At 37.4% G+C, this 17,483-nt stretch overlaps 2 protein-coding genes across 6 annotated transcripts in view; both read left to right on the forward strand.

The window, feature by feature from the left end:
- Positions 1–363: 363 nt before the first annotated feature.
- On the forward strand, positions 364–5,897 carry LOC122077498 (soluble inorganic pyrophosphatase-like). Of its 5 annotated transcripts, none has more exons than XM_042643445.1 (10): positions 364–517; positions 1,381–1,516; positions 1,912–1,955; positions 2,026–2,064; positions 2,420–2,485; positions 4,146–4,253; positions 4,403–4,468; positions 4,662–4,782; positions 5,012–5,093; positions 5,636–5,897. In XM_042643445.1, exons 2-10 carry the CDS (start codon positions 1,387–1,389, stop codon positions 5,676–5,678), a joined length of 699 nt encoding a protein of 232 aa, XP_042499379.1. In that variant the 5' UTR covers positions 364–517; positions 1,381–1,386; the 3' UTR covers positions 5,679–5,897. The 5 variants fall into 5 exon arrangements, with proteins under 5 accessions (XP_042499379.1, XP_042499383.1, XP_042499380.1 ...); XM_042643446.1 differs by lacking the exon at positions 364–517 and adding an exon at positions 557–922; XM_042643448.1 differs by lacking the exon at positions 364–517 and adding an exon at positions 557–829.
- Positions 5,898–8,518: 2,621 nt separating this feature from the next.
- LOC122077497 (gamma carbonic anhydrase 1, mitochondrial-like) overlaps positions 8,519–17,483 on the forward strand; it is an 11,711-nt gene continuing 2,746 nt past the window's right edge. Inside the window, exons 1-2 of the mRNA XM_042643444.1 lie at positions 8,519–8,858; positions 10,558–10,701. Of these exons, the coding sequence (XP_042499378.1) occupies positions 8,744–8,858; positions 10,558–10,701 (259 nt within the window). The 5' untranslated portion in view covers positions 8,519–8,743. The remainder of the gene's footprint in view (positions 8,859–10,557; positions 10,702–17,483) is intronic.

Genomic DNA, 17,483 nt, shown 5'->3' on the forward strand with positions numbered 1-17,483 from the left:
GATCATAAAATGATTCCATGACTGGGATAATCTCGAGACATGTGCCCGGCTCTTTGAATCCTATGGGGAGGATCCGGATCCAAGTATCCAACAAAACCCTCATAAATTTACATATTTTCCAACATTAGAAAGAGTCCAACGGTCATACAACGGCTGGAGCGTCGCCAGAGCGCCTAACCGCTGGAGAGGATCACAATCCAAATTATCACCACGCCAAGGGGGGCTCCCAGCGTGGGATGCGCGCTGACGCATTGGAGAGGACTCAGGTCCTGGACGGAAGATCATCCATTACCAAAAACAGAAAAGAGAAATCCAGGTCACTCTACTAGTACTGACTACTCATGGTCACATGGTCACATGGACGTTGTTAGGTGGACGTGGGACGATGCATTAGGAAGTGGTGGGGCCCAAGAAAAACTCGCCGTTGCGCGCCTCTAAAACGACGAAGAACAATACTGGAGTTCATCTCGTAATACACCATCGGCTACCCGTGCGTTGCAGAGGCTGTCTGTACGCTGTAAGCTCACTTCGTTTCCTCTTTTTTATTCTGGGGAGAAGAAAGCTCACTCCTCTTCACTCTTCACTTTTATTTATAGCATCGCTAACATTCTTGTAGTTTTATTGAAAGTGAAATAGTTATTTGATTCTAATATTAGAGGAAGAAGAAGAGCTGAATAGGGCATCTGCTCACAGAAGCAGCAAAGCTCGAAAAAGTGCAGCAGTTTTAGCGGATGAATAACAATCGATCGATTCCCCTATTTGTCTTAACTTTTGAGGAAAAAGGAGAGATAGAGGAGTGTTGTTTTCTGATCCAACAGCTACTCCTCTGGTGTCTTTTATCTTTCTGAAACATCATATGCTATACATTTGGTAGAGACAATATTGATCCAATTTGTGTCTCCCCACCGCCCCCTCTTCGCTGGTTTGTAATAGGCTTTCATAAAATTTCTCGGGGATTCTGTGACTTACCTTTTTATACTTCTACTGCGAGAACAATTTATAGCTACCTATTTTGATTTAAACATATATATTTGGCTCACGCTTTACTTGCAGTAGTTCGCTTGGTTTTTTTTTTTTTTTTTTTAATTGTTTCGTGATCTTCTCTTTTCGTAATTTTTGCAGGAAAACTGTTCCTACCTATTTGCTTCCCGTATTTGTTCTTTCTCTTTCCCGGTGGGGGGTGGTGGTGGTGGGGGGGAGAGGGGGGAAGGGGGTTGATGCTATTTGTTGCTTGTATTCATCTTCGAATTTCTCTCGAGTTCCCAACCCTATTATTTAGTTATTGAATTTGCAATTTATTTTCCATGGTATTGGTCCTATTGGACTTGAAGGTTTCTGGATTGAGTTCATTTATTTAATGCTTGTTTGGCTATTTCAAAGGTAAATATGGCTAATAATGATGGAGAAGTGAGCGAGAAGAATTCGAATTTTCCTTCGGTCGTGCTTAATGAGAGGATACTCTCTTCCATGTCCCGAAGATCTGTTGCTGCTCATCCGTGGCATGACCTTGAGATTGGTAAGGAATTATACAAGCCCAAGATTTTGGTTTTTGTGTCCCTGTAGTTTATCTTTATATATTGATATGTCTACTGTATTCAGTCTTTCTCAAAAGAGTTTTTGTGGTCAATTTACGTGAGAAACTGCGCAACACGTACAGGATCATCATGGCTCATGAGGTGCAACAGGGATTCTCCTTGCCCTTGAGCAGGCCATGCACCTCAGGCCAGCCATATGATCTAGCTATCTCCATTAAACTTAATATTCTTGATTCTTCAACTCACTCTTGGTTTTCTTCAACGCCCTTTATTTTTTTTCTTTTTTGGCTTCTTCTCCTTTCCTATTCCATAATAGGAGAGAAAATCACCTATTTGATTGAGTATGCTACTAATAGATCTCTCCCTTTTATTATAGTGTGTGCTTCCGGAGGAGCATGCATGCAAGAAGGGAGTTTCATAGTATTCATATGAACTTTCTTTTCTTTTCACTTCTAGTTTCCTATTTGTCTGGTACTTATGTTTGCATTAGCTCTATGCAGGACCTGGCGCACCAGCTGTTTTCAATTGTGTAAGTAGTCTGTTATTTCACTTGTGCTGAGCTGTCTTATTGGTGCATTTGAGAAATGAATTCTGCTGACCATTGGCCCATTCCCATCCAATCCATTGTGAATTGAAATAGTTGATAGGATGTGCATGATGCACTTGGAAGAGTTAACTGAGGTTGATGGCTCCGGACCTCCAGTTTGTAAGATTCAAATCATTATGAAGAGATAGTGAGAATTAGGGATGGCGGACATCAGTTCATATGGCACATTTTTACCTTAAGAAAAAGAAAGAAAAAAAGGGGGGGGGGTTGTTGGGTAGAAGTTTGTTTCCCATGAATTTTGGCTTGTGTCAACATATCTTACGATGTTTTGTAACAGGTAGTTGAGATTGGCAAGGGTAGCAAGGTCAAGTATGAGCTTGACAAGAAAAGTGGCCTTATAAAAGTATGTTTTTTTTTAACTCTCTTTTTTTGTCGTTACTTTAATATTCCTATTAAATTGCCCATTTATACTTTTCAACTTTAAATATATTTTGACTTGGTCTAGGGCATGATTGGAGCTTAGTGATTCAGATGTAGTTTGTCACATCTCGAGTTCTATTTTGGTTCCCATCTTTATTGTACTATTGGAGATACAAGAGATACAAAATTCAGTATGTCAGTATGGGTTTCAGTAGTACGTTCATGTGTCAGTCCGTGAAGTAGTTCAAAGCCCAAATTTAATTAGATTGGGATCTACCACAGGCTGGGTTTATATTTGGGTAAACACAGGCTGGGTTGTTAAAAAATTAACTGATACTACCGGCATTGACCCTTGTAAACCCCTAGTTGGATTCCAGACATGTTGGCATGCATACATCAGAAATGAGGCTGTGTATAATTAATACCGACACATTTTCCCTATAATTATTATTTTTTAATTGTTGAAATCAAAATATAATGTTTTAAATGGAAATCCATATTCATTGTGTTATAGACGATCATAATTCTCTCTGGACCTTGTTGCTTCTACTTCTGCACCCATGTGAGGGAGAGGGATCTGTAAGTGTACCCAAACAGATTCCACGCTTGAGGAACACACTGATTGTTGAACTCAAAGCATCATATATGTTAGTGATTCTCAAAAATGTGTATAGGAGACACTTTTAGGTGCCAGGGTGGGGGAAATCTTTACAACTCGTAGGTCAGACACATCATACACCCGAGTTCCAAAATTTTGCTATATGACAGTAATATCAAATTATCAATCTGTAACATGTAGCTAAGTTTGGAAGATTGTGGAGGTTAAAAAGGCATGTCCAGTTAGAAACTGAAATAAAATAATCCCAATTAAGTCTGTTATGGCTTAATTCTAGTATGGTAAAAACACGTAAACATGATAAGTAAAATGATACAATGTAGTTATCCGAAAACAAATCCTTGAGCAGGGCAACACCATGTGGTGCTAAACTGTTGAAAATACATGGGGATGCTCTAATACAAGGTCGGATGGTCGTATTGGACACCAAATTTTACTCATGGTTAGCAAAATCAAAGGGAAAAGTACCAATCCAACGGTAGGAATTTGTGACAATCTGCGATGTGGCTCAGAATTCAGAAACAGTGCTCAACTATTTTTATCCATGCTTTACTAGTTTTAAGAACTTGCAAAGAAGAATCAGATTTAAGATGTTTCTTGAGCTTGAGAAACAATTCCCTGGCAAAGCAATCTTACCCCACACACATATTTATGAACCAAAATATTAGTTCAGGGGCATACCCCTTATATTCCATTTTTCTTTTTCAGATTCCTCATTGATTCTGTATCCCCTTTTTTTATCGTACTAGATGGAAAGCTGTGTGTGAGCCGTGAGTGTGGGCAATTGAAAATTTGAGGTATATTTAAACTATAGGTACAATTACCTGGCAAAAACACCATATGTATGACTATAACCTTGACAATCATTAGTTGGAACAGAGTATATAACACTAAAACTAAGTTTCACCTTTCATTTAATATCTGTCCACACTACTGTTTTCCTTGCTAGAGTTTTCTGTGCTAAGATTTAGGATCATGTTTGACATCAATATGCAAAGATAACTAATGAGTGGTGGTATTGAATTAGATTGATCGTGTTCTTTACTCGTCTGTTGTGTATCCGCACAACTATGGTTTCATCCCAAGAACCATTTGTGAAGACAGTGATCCCATGGATGTCTTGGTATTAATGCAGGTACTTAATGTTGGTTCCCCACCCTTTCTTTATCCACAAGGACAGTGACAATAATGTTTGTCAATCCTACCTCCTCCCATCTCTTTGTTTTCTTTTTGTTTTTTCATGCTATGCTTCTATATCCACTTGGCGGATTTCTCTATGCACAGGAGCCTGTAATTCCTGGTTGTTTCCTTCGTGCCCGGGCTATTGGACTGATGCCTATGATTGATCAGGTAAAATGTCCCTCTCATCCTATAACTGAGTGCTTCCCCTAGTGTTTTGCATTAACTGGGAACTTGTTCTTGCCTTAATGTATTTTCAGACCCATGGAAAATGGTGCTGACTGTAATTTTTCTCCTGTTTTGAACCGTTGGTTAGATATTTGTAGAAAGACTTATATTAATCTATAAAATTGTATCCTTGCAGGGTGAAAAGGATGATAAGATAATAGCAGTATGTGCAGATGACCCTGAGTTTCGTCATTATCGGGATATCAAGGAGATTCCTCCACATCGATTGGCAGAGATCCGCCGCTTCTTTGAGGACTGTATCCACTCCTTGCATCCAATTTTTATTCTTTACTTTTTTTTTTTTTTGGTGAATTTATGTTTAATTAAATTCAATTATGTTCTTTACTTGTTTGTTAGTCATGATTAGCGAGGTCCCCTAGGCTATCAGTCCATTTGGATGATCTAGACCATCAAATCGTTGTTTTCTATATTTTCTTATACTTCTTCATTACTTTGTTTAACCTTCACTTGTTATGTACAATGAAGACAAGAAGAACGAGAATAAAACAGTTGCAGTGAATGACTTCCTTCCTGCTGAAGATGCCATTAAAGCAATCAAGTACTCCATGTGAGTTTTCCAATTATTTTTAGGGATATAAAAAAAAATTTGCACAGTTTCTTTTTTTATTTTATTTTGTATGAACAAAGACTGCATTAAATATGTAAATATATCATTCATATAATTTGTGAACTGCCATTTATTTTTTAAATATTTAAGTGCAACAGCATTGTGAAGCACTGTTCTAGGTGTAATGTAATCCTGGTGGTTCAAAGGGCCCCCAATGTGCTTTTTTCTTTTGGTTGACCTACTACGCATTGATTTGGATTAGATAACTGCCTATTTTCTTGGTGCTTCGCATATTGTGCTTTTTCTACTTAAGGATAGTATACCCTGGTAAATTATGTTTAGTTAGCTTCAAGCATGTAATTTTGATAGGTATGTATGTATGTCATAGATGCATTTTACATATGGCTTCACCAGGCTCACCTAGAGAAGCCTCGTGTGTGGATATAACACCAGTTAATGGTGTTAGGTGTTATTTTTAGTGGCTGATGTTTTGATACCTATTCTTGGCATTTATTTGCTCATGGCTGATGTTTCTGGTGCAGGGATCTCTATGCATCCTACATTGTGGAAAGCTTGAGGCAGTGAGTTTTTTTCTCCGTTTGATATTTAGTAATAAATATGACGGCTTGTTACATTTGCTACACAGATGGCCTACTTATAAAATTGTCAGTTTGATTATGTGTTGTGCCTTTGGTAAAAGTTGTTCGATTAAAACTCAATGTTGATCTTAGGATCAAAACTGTCTGTAATTGTCTTGCTTTTAAATTGTCATCATCATGGAAATTTGGGGGTTTAATCTCCAAATCCAGCTGTCACATTCATAGGACTTTTTTGAGCATTTTACCATAAAATGCGCGCAGAAACTGAAACACCAACCACAGAAACTACCAGCTTTGAACTTGGAATGCTTATCTGAGTTGTTGGTGAGTTACTAGCCATTGGATCTCACGCTTCTTTTCACAGTTGGTAAAAGAAAACATTGAATGCAAGGGAGCTCTGCGAAATGGACTAGTATGGTCACTTAACTAGATGTACTCAATTTCAGCTTGTGTTTTACAACTTAATTCATGCTTACCTGAATAACGACTACTTAATTATCACCTTCGTGATACCATCCGGTGTTGGCTTTGATCTCAATTTTAATCCATACTCCCAATTGAATATAAAGTGAGCAGGAGGCTAGCCCTTGCCTTGATGGTATGCATTTTTTGGAATAGATTTTAGGTCAAAAACACATTTTGGAATCCGATTCTTCTCTGTTTTCTATCGTTTCCAAAGTATTTTAGATCCAGAATCCATTCTGAGAATGCATACCAAACATGCCTAATAAGTATTCATGATTGTGCTTTGTTCCCTCAATGGTCTATGATGAGCTTATGTACAGGTCTTTTATATCACCAAGTGATGGCTCAGATGGGGTTTGGGGAAAAGAATCCTCCAATCATGTACTAACTCTTATCCAAAGTTATATTAATGAACACTACCTGGCAGTGCAGCCCTACGGCTAGACACAGGGCCATCTGAAAATACCATTCTGCCCTTTATGGTTGATAAGTCTCCACGTGTTCTTTCATTGTTCAATGTGCAGGAACCACACTCCCCTATACAAAACACTTATGAAAAATATAAGAAAAAATAGTAGAAGATATACAGTGGAACACCTGATTGAGATGAACTACAAAATTTGACATTTTTATGGAGGATACTCTAATCTCTATAAATAGACTCAATGATTTTTTACTCTAATCATTGATGGTAAGCCATTTACATAATGGGTTCACACACACACACACACAAAAAAAAAATTAATAATAATAATAAAGCTCAAATTAGTTGGATCAATTGAGTCGTATTCATGGATTTAGTTCTTGGTATTGGTTTCTCTTGATTTGGATTGGTATCGGAGAGGATCGATGTGTATATGTCATTTTTACCTTTGCTTTAGGAAATGTACATTTTTTTTTTTACTGTTTTACCCCTGAAACGATATGGGTAACTAAATTGGATCGATCAAGGATGGAGGATCGGTCTCAGTCAATATCAATACGATATGACCAATATAATCGATATGATATCGATACTTGAAACCATGGACGTATTGAGTCAATAGAAACTGATCTAAGATGACTAAGCAATTCCTCGCGAGTCATAGTCAATTTAACATGCCTCTTGGATACCATTGCTATGCACGAACTCCATCCTTGTGTTCATGTATTCAATATTTTAAATTTGATGTTTGAGATGCCTTGTGTTCATGTATTCAATATTTTAAAATTGATGTTTGAGATGCCTCAAGCACAAACAATGTTAATACATGTTTGTAGCTGATGTTGAAATGATCAAAATATCCCAATTTTATATATCTACAAAATATTCCAATTGAAATGATACAACTCAACATTATGCTTCTAATTTTTTTTTTTTAAATCTTCGATTCAAACCATTGGCTGCTGATGCAAAACAACATTTAAAAAAAATCGAAGCTTTGATGGTCTTATATTAAATCAAACTATGCCATGATTTGAGTGTAATATTAATAACCATGATCTAAATTAAAGGTTAAAATAAAAAATACATTATGTTGAACCATACCCATCCAAACATAGTATTTTTATGTTAGAAACTTAGGATGTTTTGGTTGTTTCATAATCCCAAGTTAACATATATTAATACTCTACTTGTGGTTCCACCAAAAAAAAAGATATTGTGTTTGTGGCACCTTTACCAAAGATACCGTGGCACCTCAGACACTAGTGTTAAAAGAGGAACCTTGAGTGTAACTTATCCTTAATTTAGTCATTTATTTTGATTTCCATGAAAAAGAAAAATTAAAGATGATCTTCGATAGGTGCTATGAAGAAACCGTAAAACCATCAGTGGTTGTTAATATCTTCCCCTTAGTTACAAATGGTCGACGATATTTCACTCTTTCCCCTATATCTTATGGACACCATAAAGGCTTCGATCGAATCCTTCATCATAACTGAAGGAAATCCTTATAATTTTTTATTTTTTTCAAAGTGATAAATATATTGCTATATATAAAATTTTGGGAAAGGAATTCTTTGGGGATTGTGGCTCATGTGGTTGACACATAGGGGCAAAATGACCACCTTGCCTCCTCTTAGGCTCTTATAGGAGGAAATGTTATCCCTATTGATACTTCAGTTCATGCTCCCGTTGATCTCTGAACTTGTGAATGCCACGCTCTCTCATGGAAACATTTCAATATTCATAATTTTTTTTTTATGAAATTAGAAAATAAGGTATTTTGCTAATAGCCATATTTTACTTTTGAGGGGGGGAGCTCATTGGGAAATCCCAACCTTGACCCCGATCATATTGAGGTCTCCCGAGTCCCAGACTCCCAGTAGCATCTCTCTCCAAGAATTTGTGTCCATCTCACATTCTCAAATGATTGATCGCAACTCGCAAGGGGTCATTGGTAATTAGAAAGAATTGCAAGGATTATAGAATTTCGGATCTTCAACCGGGGCTGCCCTTTCGCCTACCCTTGACCTTTCTCTGGCTACTTCGTTTGCTCTCAGCCTCTCAGTCACAGCTGAACTCCCCATCTCGTCGTCTCGAAAAGCCAAGTCCGAGCAGAATATTGTAAGGACAGGGGGATTAGATCATCTGCACAAAAGAAGATGGGAACACTTGGAAAAGCGATCTACACTGTTGGGTTCTGGATTCGCGAGACTGGCCAAGCTATTGATCGTCTCGGCTGCCGCCTCCAGGGCAACTACTATTTCCAAGAGCAACGTGAGCTTCCCCTTCTTGCTGCACCCATACGTCTCCTTTAGTTTGTTTTGGATTTCTCGCATTTGGGGCTCATTTCCTTATATCTGTCACACGTACGATTGCAGAGAATATAGTTTTTGTGATGATTCAAATTTCTTCTTTTATTTTATCTTTGACAAATCAGTGTCAGGGTTAACGGATATCTTGAATTTTATCGAAGCAAACAGTTCTTTCATATTTGTGCAATTTTGATCGGTATAGAATCCTGTTGTTTTCTGGTTTTTCGATTTGGTTAGTTAAGGGTTTTCTCATAACGGCATGGACATTTCATGTTTTTTTAATATTGGGTCGATAGAGTCTGATTACATCACGCATATTGAAGGAAGGGATCTCTGTTCTTAAAGTTTTTTTCTGTTTTTGATAATTTATGGTTTTGATGATTAAAACGGAAGTTCTTTTATTTGAAGTAGTTTATGTCTAGTCATAAATACCATCTAATCGTTGTTAGAATTATATGCCAAAGATTCAACCACAAAAAAAAAAAAAAAAAAAATTAGAGAGAGTAGTGAGACAGAAAAGCTTAAAATGTAAGACAAGACGTCCACAATGGACTGTTAAACCATTTGGCCTCTTTCACTCGTGCATAATGGTATGACCTGCTGCTAGGTTTCATGATAATTTTGATGTTGATTTAGGCAATAGAGTCGGCTATATCCCAATTACCCTTGATAGAGCAGTGATATAGCCCCTTTTTTCAAATCACGATGAGGTGAGGTGTAATTCCCTGCATCACTCCAGAAGTTACCTAATTCTTCAATATTTTTGCTGCATTTCTTTCTGTGTGCCAAGGTTGAAGCATCTATTTTGGAATAATTCTAAAACATCCAACTTCAGTCCCCAAGAACTCGTCTGAAATGGTTCGCAACCATCAAATTTTCTAGCCTTTCAGCAATCAACACAAGTATCAGATATACAACCTCCCTATTTGTGCTGTAGTTGATCCGTGATTATTAGATGAATCAGAAGCTTTATTTATTACTATACTGAGAACCTATTTACTCTGTAGTTACTTGCAGTTATGATTTTGAGTGATGTCACCAGTTTGATAAAGATGCTAGGTTGTAGTTGTTCTTCCATTATTTTCTATATTTGTTGTTCATAAAACCATTCAGAGATCCTAGAGCTTCTTCTCAGGCTTGTTGGGAACTCATTGAACTTGGTTGGTGTCTCTTTGTTGAATTTGCTCCATTGTAGGATGCTGCCCCTACTAGATTTCAAATGCATCTGGACATACATGTGAATGGCTTGACATGTGTTTAGATATGTATGTGCATCTTATGCCAAATATCTGCTCAATAAGTGTCTTTTTTGATAACATGATTTGCTCCTGATTCAATATACCATTGACTTGGTTTGCTTTTGCAACCCATTTGATAACATATGTATGTTAAAGAGGCGAGAGCTCCATTAAAAAAGAGGAAGGAGAAATTCGTTTTCATAATTGAGGCATCGATTCTGTTCTTAAGTTAAGACGGAAGTTGAAATGTTTGGTTTTGTAGTTATTGTTCTCTTATACATGAGGGAATGACTTCCTTGTGTTTATTTTTACAGAATCTAGTTATGTTTGTCTCCGTTTTGCAACTATGTGTTTGGTCTTCTTTTTCTTTTTGATAAATGTTCTTGTTATCAGCTAATGATCTCTTTCTCCATGTTGTTTTAGTATCCAGGCATCGGACGCTAATGAATATATTTGACAAAGCTCCTGCTGTTGATAAAGATGCATTTGTGGCCCCGAGTGCATCTATCATTGGGGATGTCCTAGTGGGAAGAGGATCCTCAATTTGGTATGGATGTGTTTTGAGAGGTAAGACCTTTTAGGATCTCTCGAGGATGTCTATTGTTTGTTGCATGCCATATTTAGATGATGAGAAATAATTCTCTTTAGTCATCCGGGAAATAAATAAATGTATTCAGGTTCCAACAGTCAATTGACCATAGGATTAAAATTGAAGGTGATCCATGCCAGTAAATGCATGGGTCTGAGTGTTCTGGAGTTCCTTGGCTAGAAATTGCCAGCCTGAATCCTTTTTGTTTGAATTCAATTTCCGTGATGTTTAAAACGATCTCTTTGAATGGAACAAATTGTCAGTTTGATCTTGAGTTCTGGACTCTTGTAATTTATGTTGGAAGATGATACACTATGAAATCCTGCAGAGAGCTCTAGAATATATGCCTTCTGTTTTGAGCTATTGATGCACCTCTTTTCCAATGTCATGTTGCTACTTTAAGTCACTTAGGATGTCTTACACAATTGAAGAATCTAAACAAACCAAATGGCTATTTGGTGTTGTAGAAGTTAGTTTTTGGCTGTTTAGAAAACTGACAGAATTCAAAGTGCTATGTCATGTATATCAATTGGGGTTGTCCATGTCACTTGAGCATGTGGAAGTTATGTCATCTGGGATAGTTTCAGGCTGTTGGCGTCAGAAGACTGAGAGCTTAGTTGTCTGTTTGTACCCATGTTTGTTAACTTCAAAAAGTTTATGTTATGGTTTACATTGTAGCAATGAAAGACTGCATATTTAACATGAAAAGATGTCACTGCTCCACCCTTGAGATGGTTGGTTGCATAGTTGTCAAGGCATTGCCTAGGCGTCCAGGCACCATGGTCACCTTGCATCCAGGCTCCCTCCAATGCCTTGGGTTGACGCTTTGACAACTTTGGTTGGTTGGCATCTGGAAGGAATGGATGGTTGAAGTCTTAAGTGATGTAGACAAGGGATTGAAAACTCCTGTGGGTAATGGGTCTAAGGAAGTTTGAAGGAGAATATCCTGAAACTCGACACAATGTGACAAGATGTAATTAAGGGCTATAAATCTAAACCAGCAATAAGAACACTAAATCACCAGGCTACTGCCTTAGGAATACAGCAATGAAAAGGAGATATCACCGATGATTCTTACTCCATTCCAAACACCCAAAAAAAATTTCCCACACAAGGGGATAGCTCAGTTGGCAAGGACCAAGTGACCAACACCTCACAATTAAGAGGTCATGAGTTCAACTCTCCTTGGGGCCTACCTATCAAAAAAGAAAAGTTGTTTCCAGCCCTTTATATAGACTCTCTATGCCAAATACGAATTTTAACATTGGCTTTTAAAGCTGAAAAAATATATTAATTAAACAGCTAAATAACTGACTCCTATTTCAATTCTGCAACTAGTATAGCAAATAAACTACTAATTGAAGAAATAGACTTGATATAAACTCCTTATCTAATTAGACTTCCTAAAATAGAATTCTGTCACTGGTCATCACCCCATCAGTAAATGATTCATATCTTTCTCCATAGAACTTGGAATTGTTAGATTTTGTTCTCATTGGATAGATACTCGATAGCATTTTAATGTGTGCCAATATCACGTGAAACAAATTAATGATGTCTGTCCAAAGTTAATCCCTGGGAGAGGTTTTCCCAATCACCAACAGCTGATCCCATTCTCTGTGGAGCATATCCAAACCAATCGATTGGGGCATTGGGGTGTTCCTGCTTAATAAGATTCAGTCTACTAGTCATGTGTGTAGAATTTGTAAGCTCTTGCCTAAAGTGCTTTACTTGTGGTTTATGAAAGTGTTGGGCAGAATTGCTCCCTCATAAAGGGAAGACATTCTTGATGGGTTATCAATTAGCACTAAAGTTATGAAACTGGTTGTGGGTCTAAGTGACAATTGGAGCAAGCAACACAAAAAACAGAGACTATATGAAATATCAAGAAACTTATCTGCAGTTAATGTAGTGAAGAGAATTGAGAAGGAATGAAGAAAGAGAAAGGGCTATTCACCTTGTATTTGACCAACAAACTGTTGTTATAAGAGAACATTTTCTTAACCATAACCAAAAGCATACCATAAAACTGCAAAAGGTCTGAATGATACTCTTTAACCAACCCCACCACACCCCCTACACACAAAAAAAAAAAAAAAAAAAAATAGTGTCTGATGATGACTTGCATATTCATAGGCCACAATTCCTGTTTTTAGAAATTCAGAAAACCACCCTAAAAAGAGCATAGCTTGTATTCAAGAGATTAGATGGAAGGGTAACAAATCTAAGGAGTTGGATGAATTTAAAATTTGGTATATAGGGATAAAAGTAGTAGAATTGGAGTGGGCATAGTAGTGGATAAAGAGTGTAAAAATGATGTGGTGAATGTTAAAAGATTTGGTGAGTTAATTATGTCCATCAAGCTTATGTTGGAGAAGAGGTAGTCAATATCATTAGCACTTACGCATCCCAAGTAGGATTGGATGAAAGTAGTAATATAAAAATTTAGGAACACATGGATGGATTAGTGCAAGGTTTTAGTCAAGGAGAAAAGATTATTATAGGAGGAGATTTGAATGGACATGTAGGGAGAGACTGTAGAGGTTATGAAGGTGTACATGGAAGTTATGGTTTTGGAGGGCGGAATGAGGACGGCACTTCAGTCTTAAATTTTTCTATGGCTTATGATTTATCTATTGTAAGCAGTAAACATATATTTTGAAAAGAGAGAGGATCATTTAGTTACCTTCAAAAGTGGGCATCATAGTAGCTAAATAGATTTCTTTCTAACCAGAAGGTCGAATAGATTGTTATGTAAGGATTGTAAGGTTATATCGGGGGAGAGTCTAACCACGCGACATAGAATAGTGGTCATGGATTTGTGTCTTATTTCTCCAAATCGTGAAAAATGAGATTATTTACGCTAGGATAAGTTGGTGGAGATTAAAAAGAGAAAACTTTGATAGAGACACTAATACGATGTGTAATGAGATGATTGCTTGTATTAAGAAGATTGCTAAAGAAGTCCTAGACGAATCAAAAGGAAAATGCCAATCCTCTAGGGAGACCTAGTGATGCGATGATGAGGTTCAAACAACCATTAAAGCCAAGAAAGCTTTTTGTAAGACATGACAAAGGACTAAGGATGTAGATGATTTAAGAATGTATAAAATTTCCAAAAATAAAGTTAAAAATATTGTGGGAAATGCAAGGGCAAATAAATATGAGGATCTTATAACAATTTGAGCACAAAATTAGGGGAAAGGACTATTATAAGATGGCTAAAATGAGGGAAATGAAGAGTAGAGATTTCAATCATGTTAGATGTATTAAAAGCAAATATGGTAAAGTACAAATAATGGATGATGACATTTAGGAGAGATGGAACAATTATTGCCTACTAATGAAGACATTTCGAGCAATAGTGTCCCAGAAGGCTGCATTACTCATCAAGACATGTCATAAATATATATATGAAAAATTAAGGTGCCTGAAGTAAAAGAAGCTTTAAGGAGGATGAAAGTAGGCAATGCACAAGTACAGATGAGGTCCTAAAAGAATTGTGGAAGAGCTTAGGAAATTGTGGTATATCTTAACTAATCCAACTGTTTAATAAGATTGTGTGCACAATGAAAATGCTAGATGAATGGAAGAGAAGCATTGTGGTCCAATTTATAAAATAAAAGTGATATTTAGAGCTACAATAACAAAAAAAAAAAAAAAAAGAGCAACACAGTGCACGAGGCTCCTTCTACTGCAGGGTCTAGGAGGGGCAAGTGTACGTAGCCTTATCCCCTGCTTCGCAGAAGAGCTACAATAACTATAGAGGCATAAAACTAATGAGTCATACTATGAAATTATGGGAGAGAATTATCGAAACTCGCCTAAGATGAGATAATACTATTACGAAGAACCAATTTGATTTCATGCTAGAAAGATTCGCAACATAAGCTATTTACTTAGGAGACTCATGGAAAGATTTTGAGATTGCAAGAAGGATCTCCATATGGTATTTATTGACCTAGAAAAAGCTTAATACAAAGTGCTTAGAGAGTTAATTTGTCGTGTACTAGAAAAGTGAGGTGTTTCAAGTAAATATGTGGATGTAGTTAAAGATATTTATGATGGTGTGGTGACTAGTGTAAGAACTATGGGGGGTCAAGGTAATGAATCCCCAATACAATTGTGCTACATTATGTCATAGATCAGCTTTAAGCCCTAACTTGTTTGCGCTTATCATGGATGATTTAATCAATGACATTCAATATCAAGATCCTTGGTGTATGCTTTTTGTTAATGATATTGTTTTGGTGGATGAGACAAAAGCAGAGATTAACGCCTAGTTGGAATTATGGAGATCAATCTTGGAGTCAAAAGGTTTTAAGAGAAGTAAAACGAAAAAGAGGATATGGTGTGTAACTTTAGTTACACTAGGATAGATAACGAGGTGGTAAAAATTGATGAGAGGGAGATTTAGCAAATTGATTTCTTTAGGTATCTTGATGTAGATCCACATCCATCATGGACTGCCGCAGGAGGAGAGCCCAACCCAAAGTGGGCTAGTCGAACTCCACTTAAGTGGTTATTAATATATTAATTTATCTCATTAGTTAATAAGGCCCATTGGGCCCATCGATTTACTCACTTAACTGTTTAAGTTGTTACGTAGTAATAAAGGCCCATGGGGCCCATCGATTTAATTGTAATCAGCCCATTAGTGGTTGGTAGCTGATTAACTAGTTAGTTGCCTATTCCAATTAGGTTTCTAGTGTTAGTCCTATTAGGAGTACAACTCCTAGTTCTAATGTGATTGCTATTAGCTGATTTTTGCTCTCTATTTATAGAGGAGCTCTTCTACTCAGATTTCACAGATTTGAATAAAGAAAATTGCAGTCAATTGCTTCTAACAGCCGAGATAGCTGTGGGTGAGATGCCCGGGCTGAGATAGCCACCCGCACCCACAATTCTCTTGGTTCCATTTCTTTTCCTTACTTTATTTACTGTTACTATTCATGGTTGCTGTGATCGACCAGAGAATTCCCAGATCTGAAACTCTGCTAAAGTCATAATCGATCAGCAAGAAAGACCAGCCAATGAGTCCCAATCGATCCTTCTCACATTCTCATTCGGAGATCTGTGCATCCATCCCATTAAAGGGTCTGTTCTAGGCTTCTAGAAGACCACTCGGTCTTGATTTGGGAGCCAGTAAAGTAGGCCAGCTGCTGTTCTTGGAGAATTCTCTCAAATTCTCTCTCCTAGGTCTGAAATCAAGAAAGTGTGTAACTATTACTTCAGCCGGCAGAAACCCTTCATCTTTGGAGGTTTTGTTCTTCACATTAAGGGCTCCAATCGACCTTTGTTTGGGGCCAATCTGAGCTGCCCAGCTCCAGCCGCAGGTAACCCTTCACACTCCTAATCGTAGGTTTCTCTCTCCTGGAGTTTGGGTTCTTTATTGTTGGGTTGTTATTGTTAAGTTAATCTTGTTCTTTTAAGTACTTCCTGGGTATTTTTCTGGTGGTTTTTCTGTCCTATTGCTGTACTTTGTCAAGATAGTTCTAGAGTCCTATTTGAGTTGGGGTTTGGAGTTGTAATTTTTTGGGAGTAGTTACTTTGTAATCTACTTCTACATTATATCTGAGTTCAATCATAAATAAAGAAGGTGATATAGAGGATGATGTTTCACAGAGAATTAGAATAGAATGGGTGAAGAGGTGTGTCCGGAGTGTTTGTGATTGACATATTCCTCTAGAACTTGAACAAAAATTCTTGAGACAAGTATAAGGCTGGCTATAATCTATAGTGCGGAATGTTGGGTAGTTAAGAAGTGTCATATAAATAAACTTAGTGTAGTTGAGATGATGGTGTTGAGTTGGATGTGTGGCAAAACTAGGAAGGATAAAGTAAGGAATGATCAAATTAGAGCTGATTTAGAAGTAGCTCCGATACAGGATAAGCTACGAGAAAGCCGTTTGAGGTGGCATGGCCATGTTCAATGGAGGATTTTAGGTGCTCCAGTAAGGAGGAGCGATTTTATTCAGATTGAAGGAGCTAAAGAGCCAAGGGCAAACATAAAATGACACTGGGAGAAGTGGTGAGGAAAGACATGCATAGCTTACACATTGTATTAGGTATGACTTTGAATAGAGCTGATTGGAGGGTAAGGATCCATGTTGCCGACCCCATTTAGTTGGAATAAGGCTGAGTTGAGTTGAGTTGAGTTTAGTTGAGGAAACACATAAAAGATTAGGCCTTTGCTTGCTAATAATGAGGACTTCTGATTCTTTCTTCTCCAATAAGATTATCATTCAAAATAATAATAATTATAATAAAAATAATAATAAAATGGAGGAAAGCCATGCTTCCACCAACCTTCATTCCTTTGTTAATGCTAAACACACATGTAACCATGGATTTACCAAACCATCTACACCCAACTCTGTTTGATCCTTTCCATGGAAATTATCAGTCCATCAGGTGGGTAAAAAATATTCTTGCTCACAATCCTTCATTTAGCCCAACCAAACTCCTATTGGCATTGAACCTGGGCCAATGGTTCCACTCAGGCTGAATTTGGGCTTGGTTTGAACTGAACTGGATTGGGCATGACCAAATTCAGGCTCAGTTAGGATTAAAACACAACAACCTGGGTCCACCTGTGTTGCAACCCTAACCTGGAGAATAAGGGAAACAAACCAAGAGATCAAATACTAGATCAGCGGCAGAAGAAGAAAGAATAGAAGAGAGATATTGCTTTTGAGTGTGTGGGCGTGGCGTCAGAATGTTTAAACCCCTGAATCAAGCCACTGCCCCCCCCCCCCCC

This window comes from Macadamia integrifolia, chromosome 4 (genome assembly GCF_013358625.1).
Source record: "Macadamia integrifolia cultivar HAES 741 chromosome 4, SCU_Mint_v3, whole genome shotgun sequence".
NCBI lineage: Eukaryota > Viridiplantae > Streptophyta > Magnoliopsida > Proteales > Proteaceae > Macadamia > Macadamia integrifolia.

Excerpts from the sequence above, each read along its gene's own strand:
- LOC122077498 (XM_042643445.1), top strand. The coding sequence starts at position 1,387 with ATGGCTAATAATGATGGAGAAGTGAGCGAGAAGAATTCGAATTTTCCT. Across the intron at positions 2,065-2,419 it reads CACCAGCTGTTTTCAATTGT|GTAGTTGAGATTGGCAAGGG; the intron begins GTAAGTAGTCTG and ends GTTTTGTAACAG. Across the intron at positions 4,783-5,011 it reads CCGCCGCTTCTTTGAGGACT|ACAAGAAGAACGAGAATAAA; the intron begins GTATCCACTCCT and ends TGTACAATGAAG.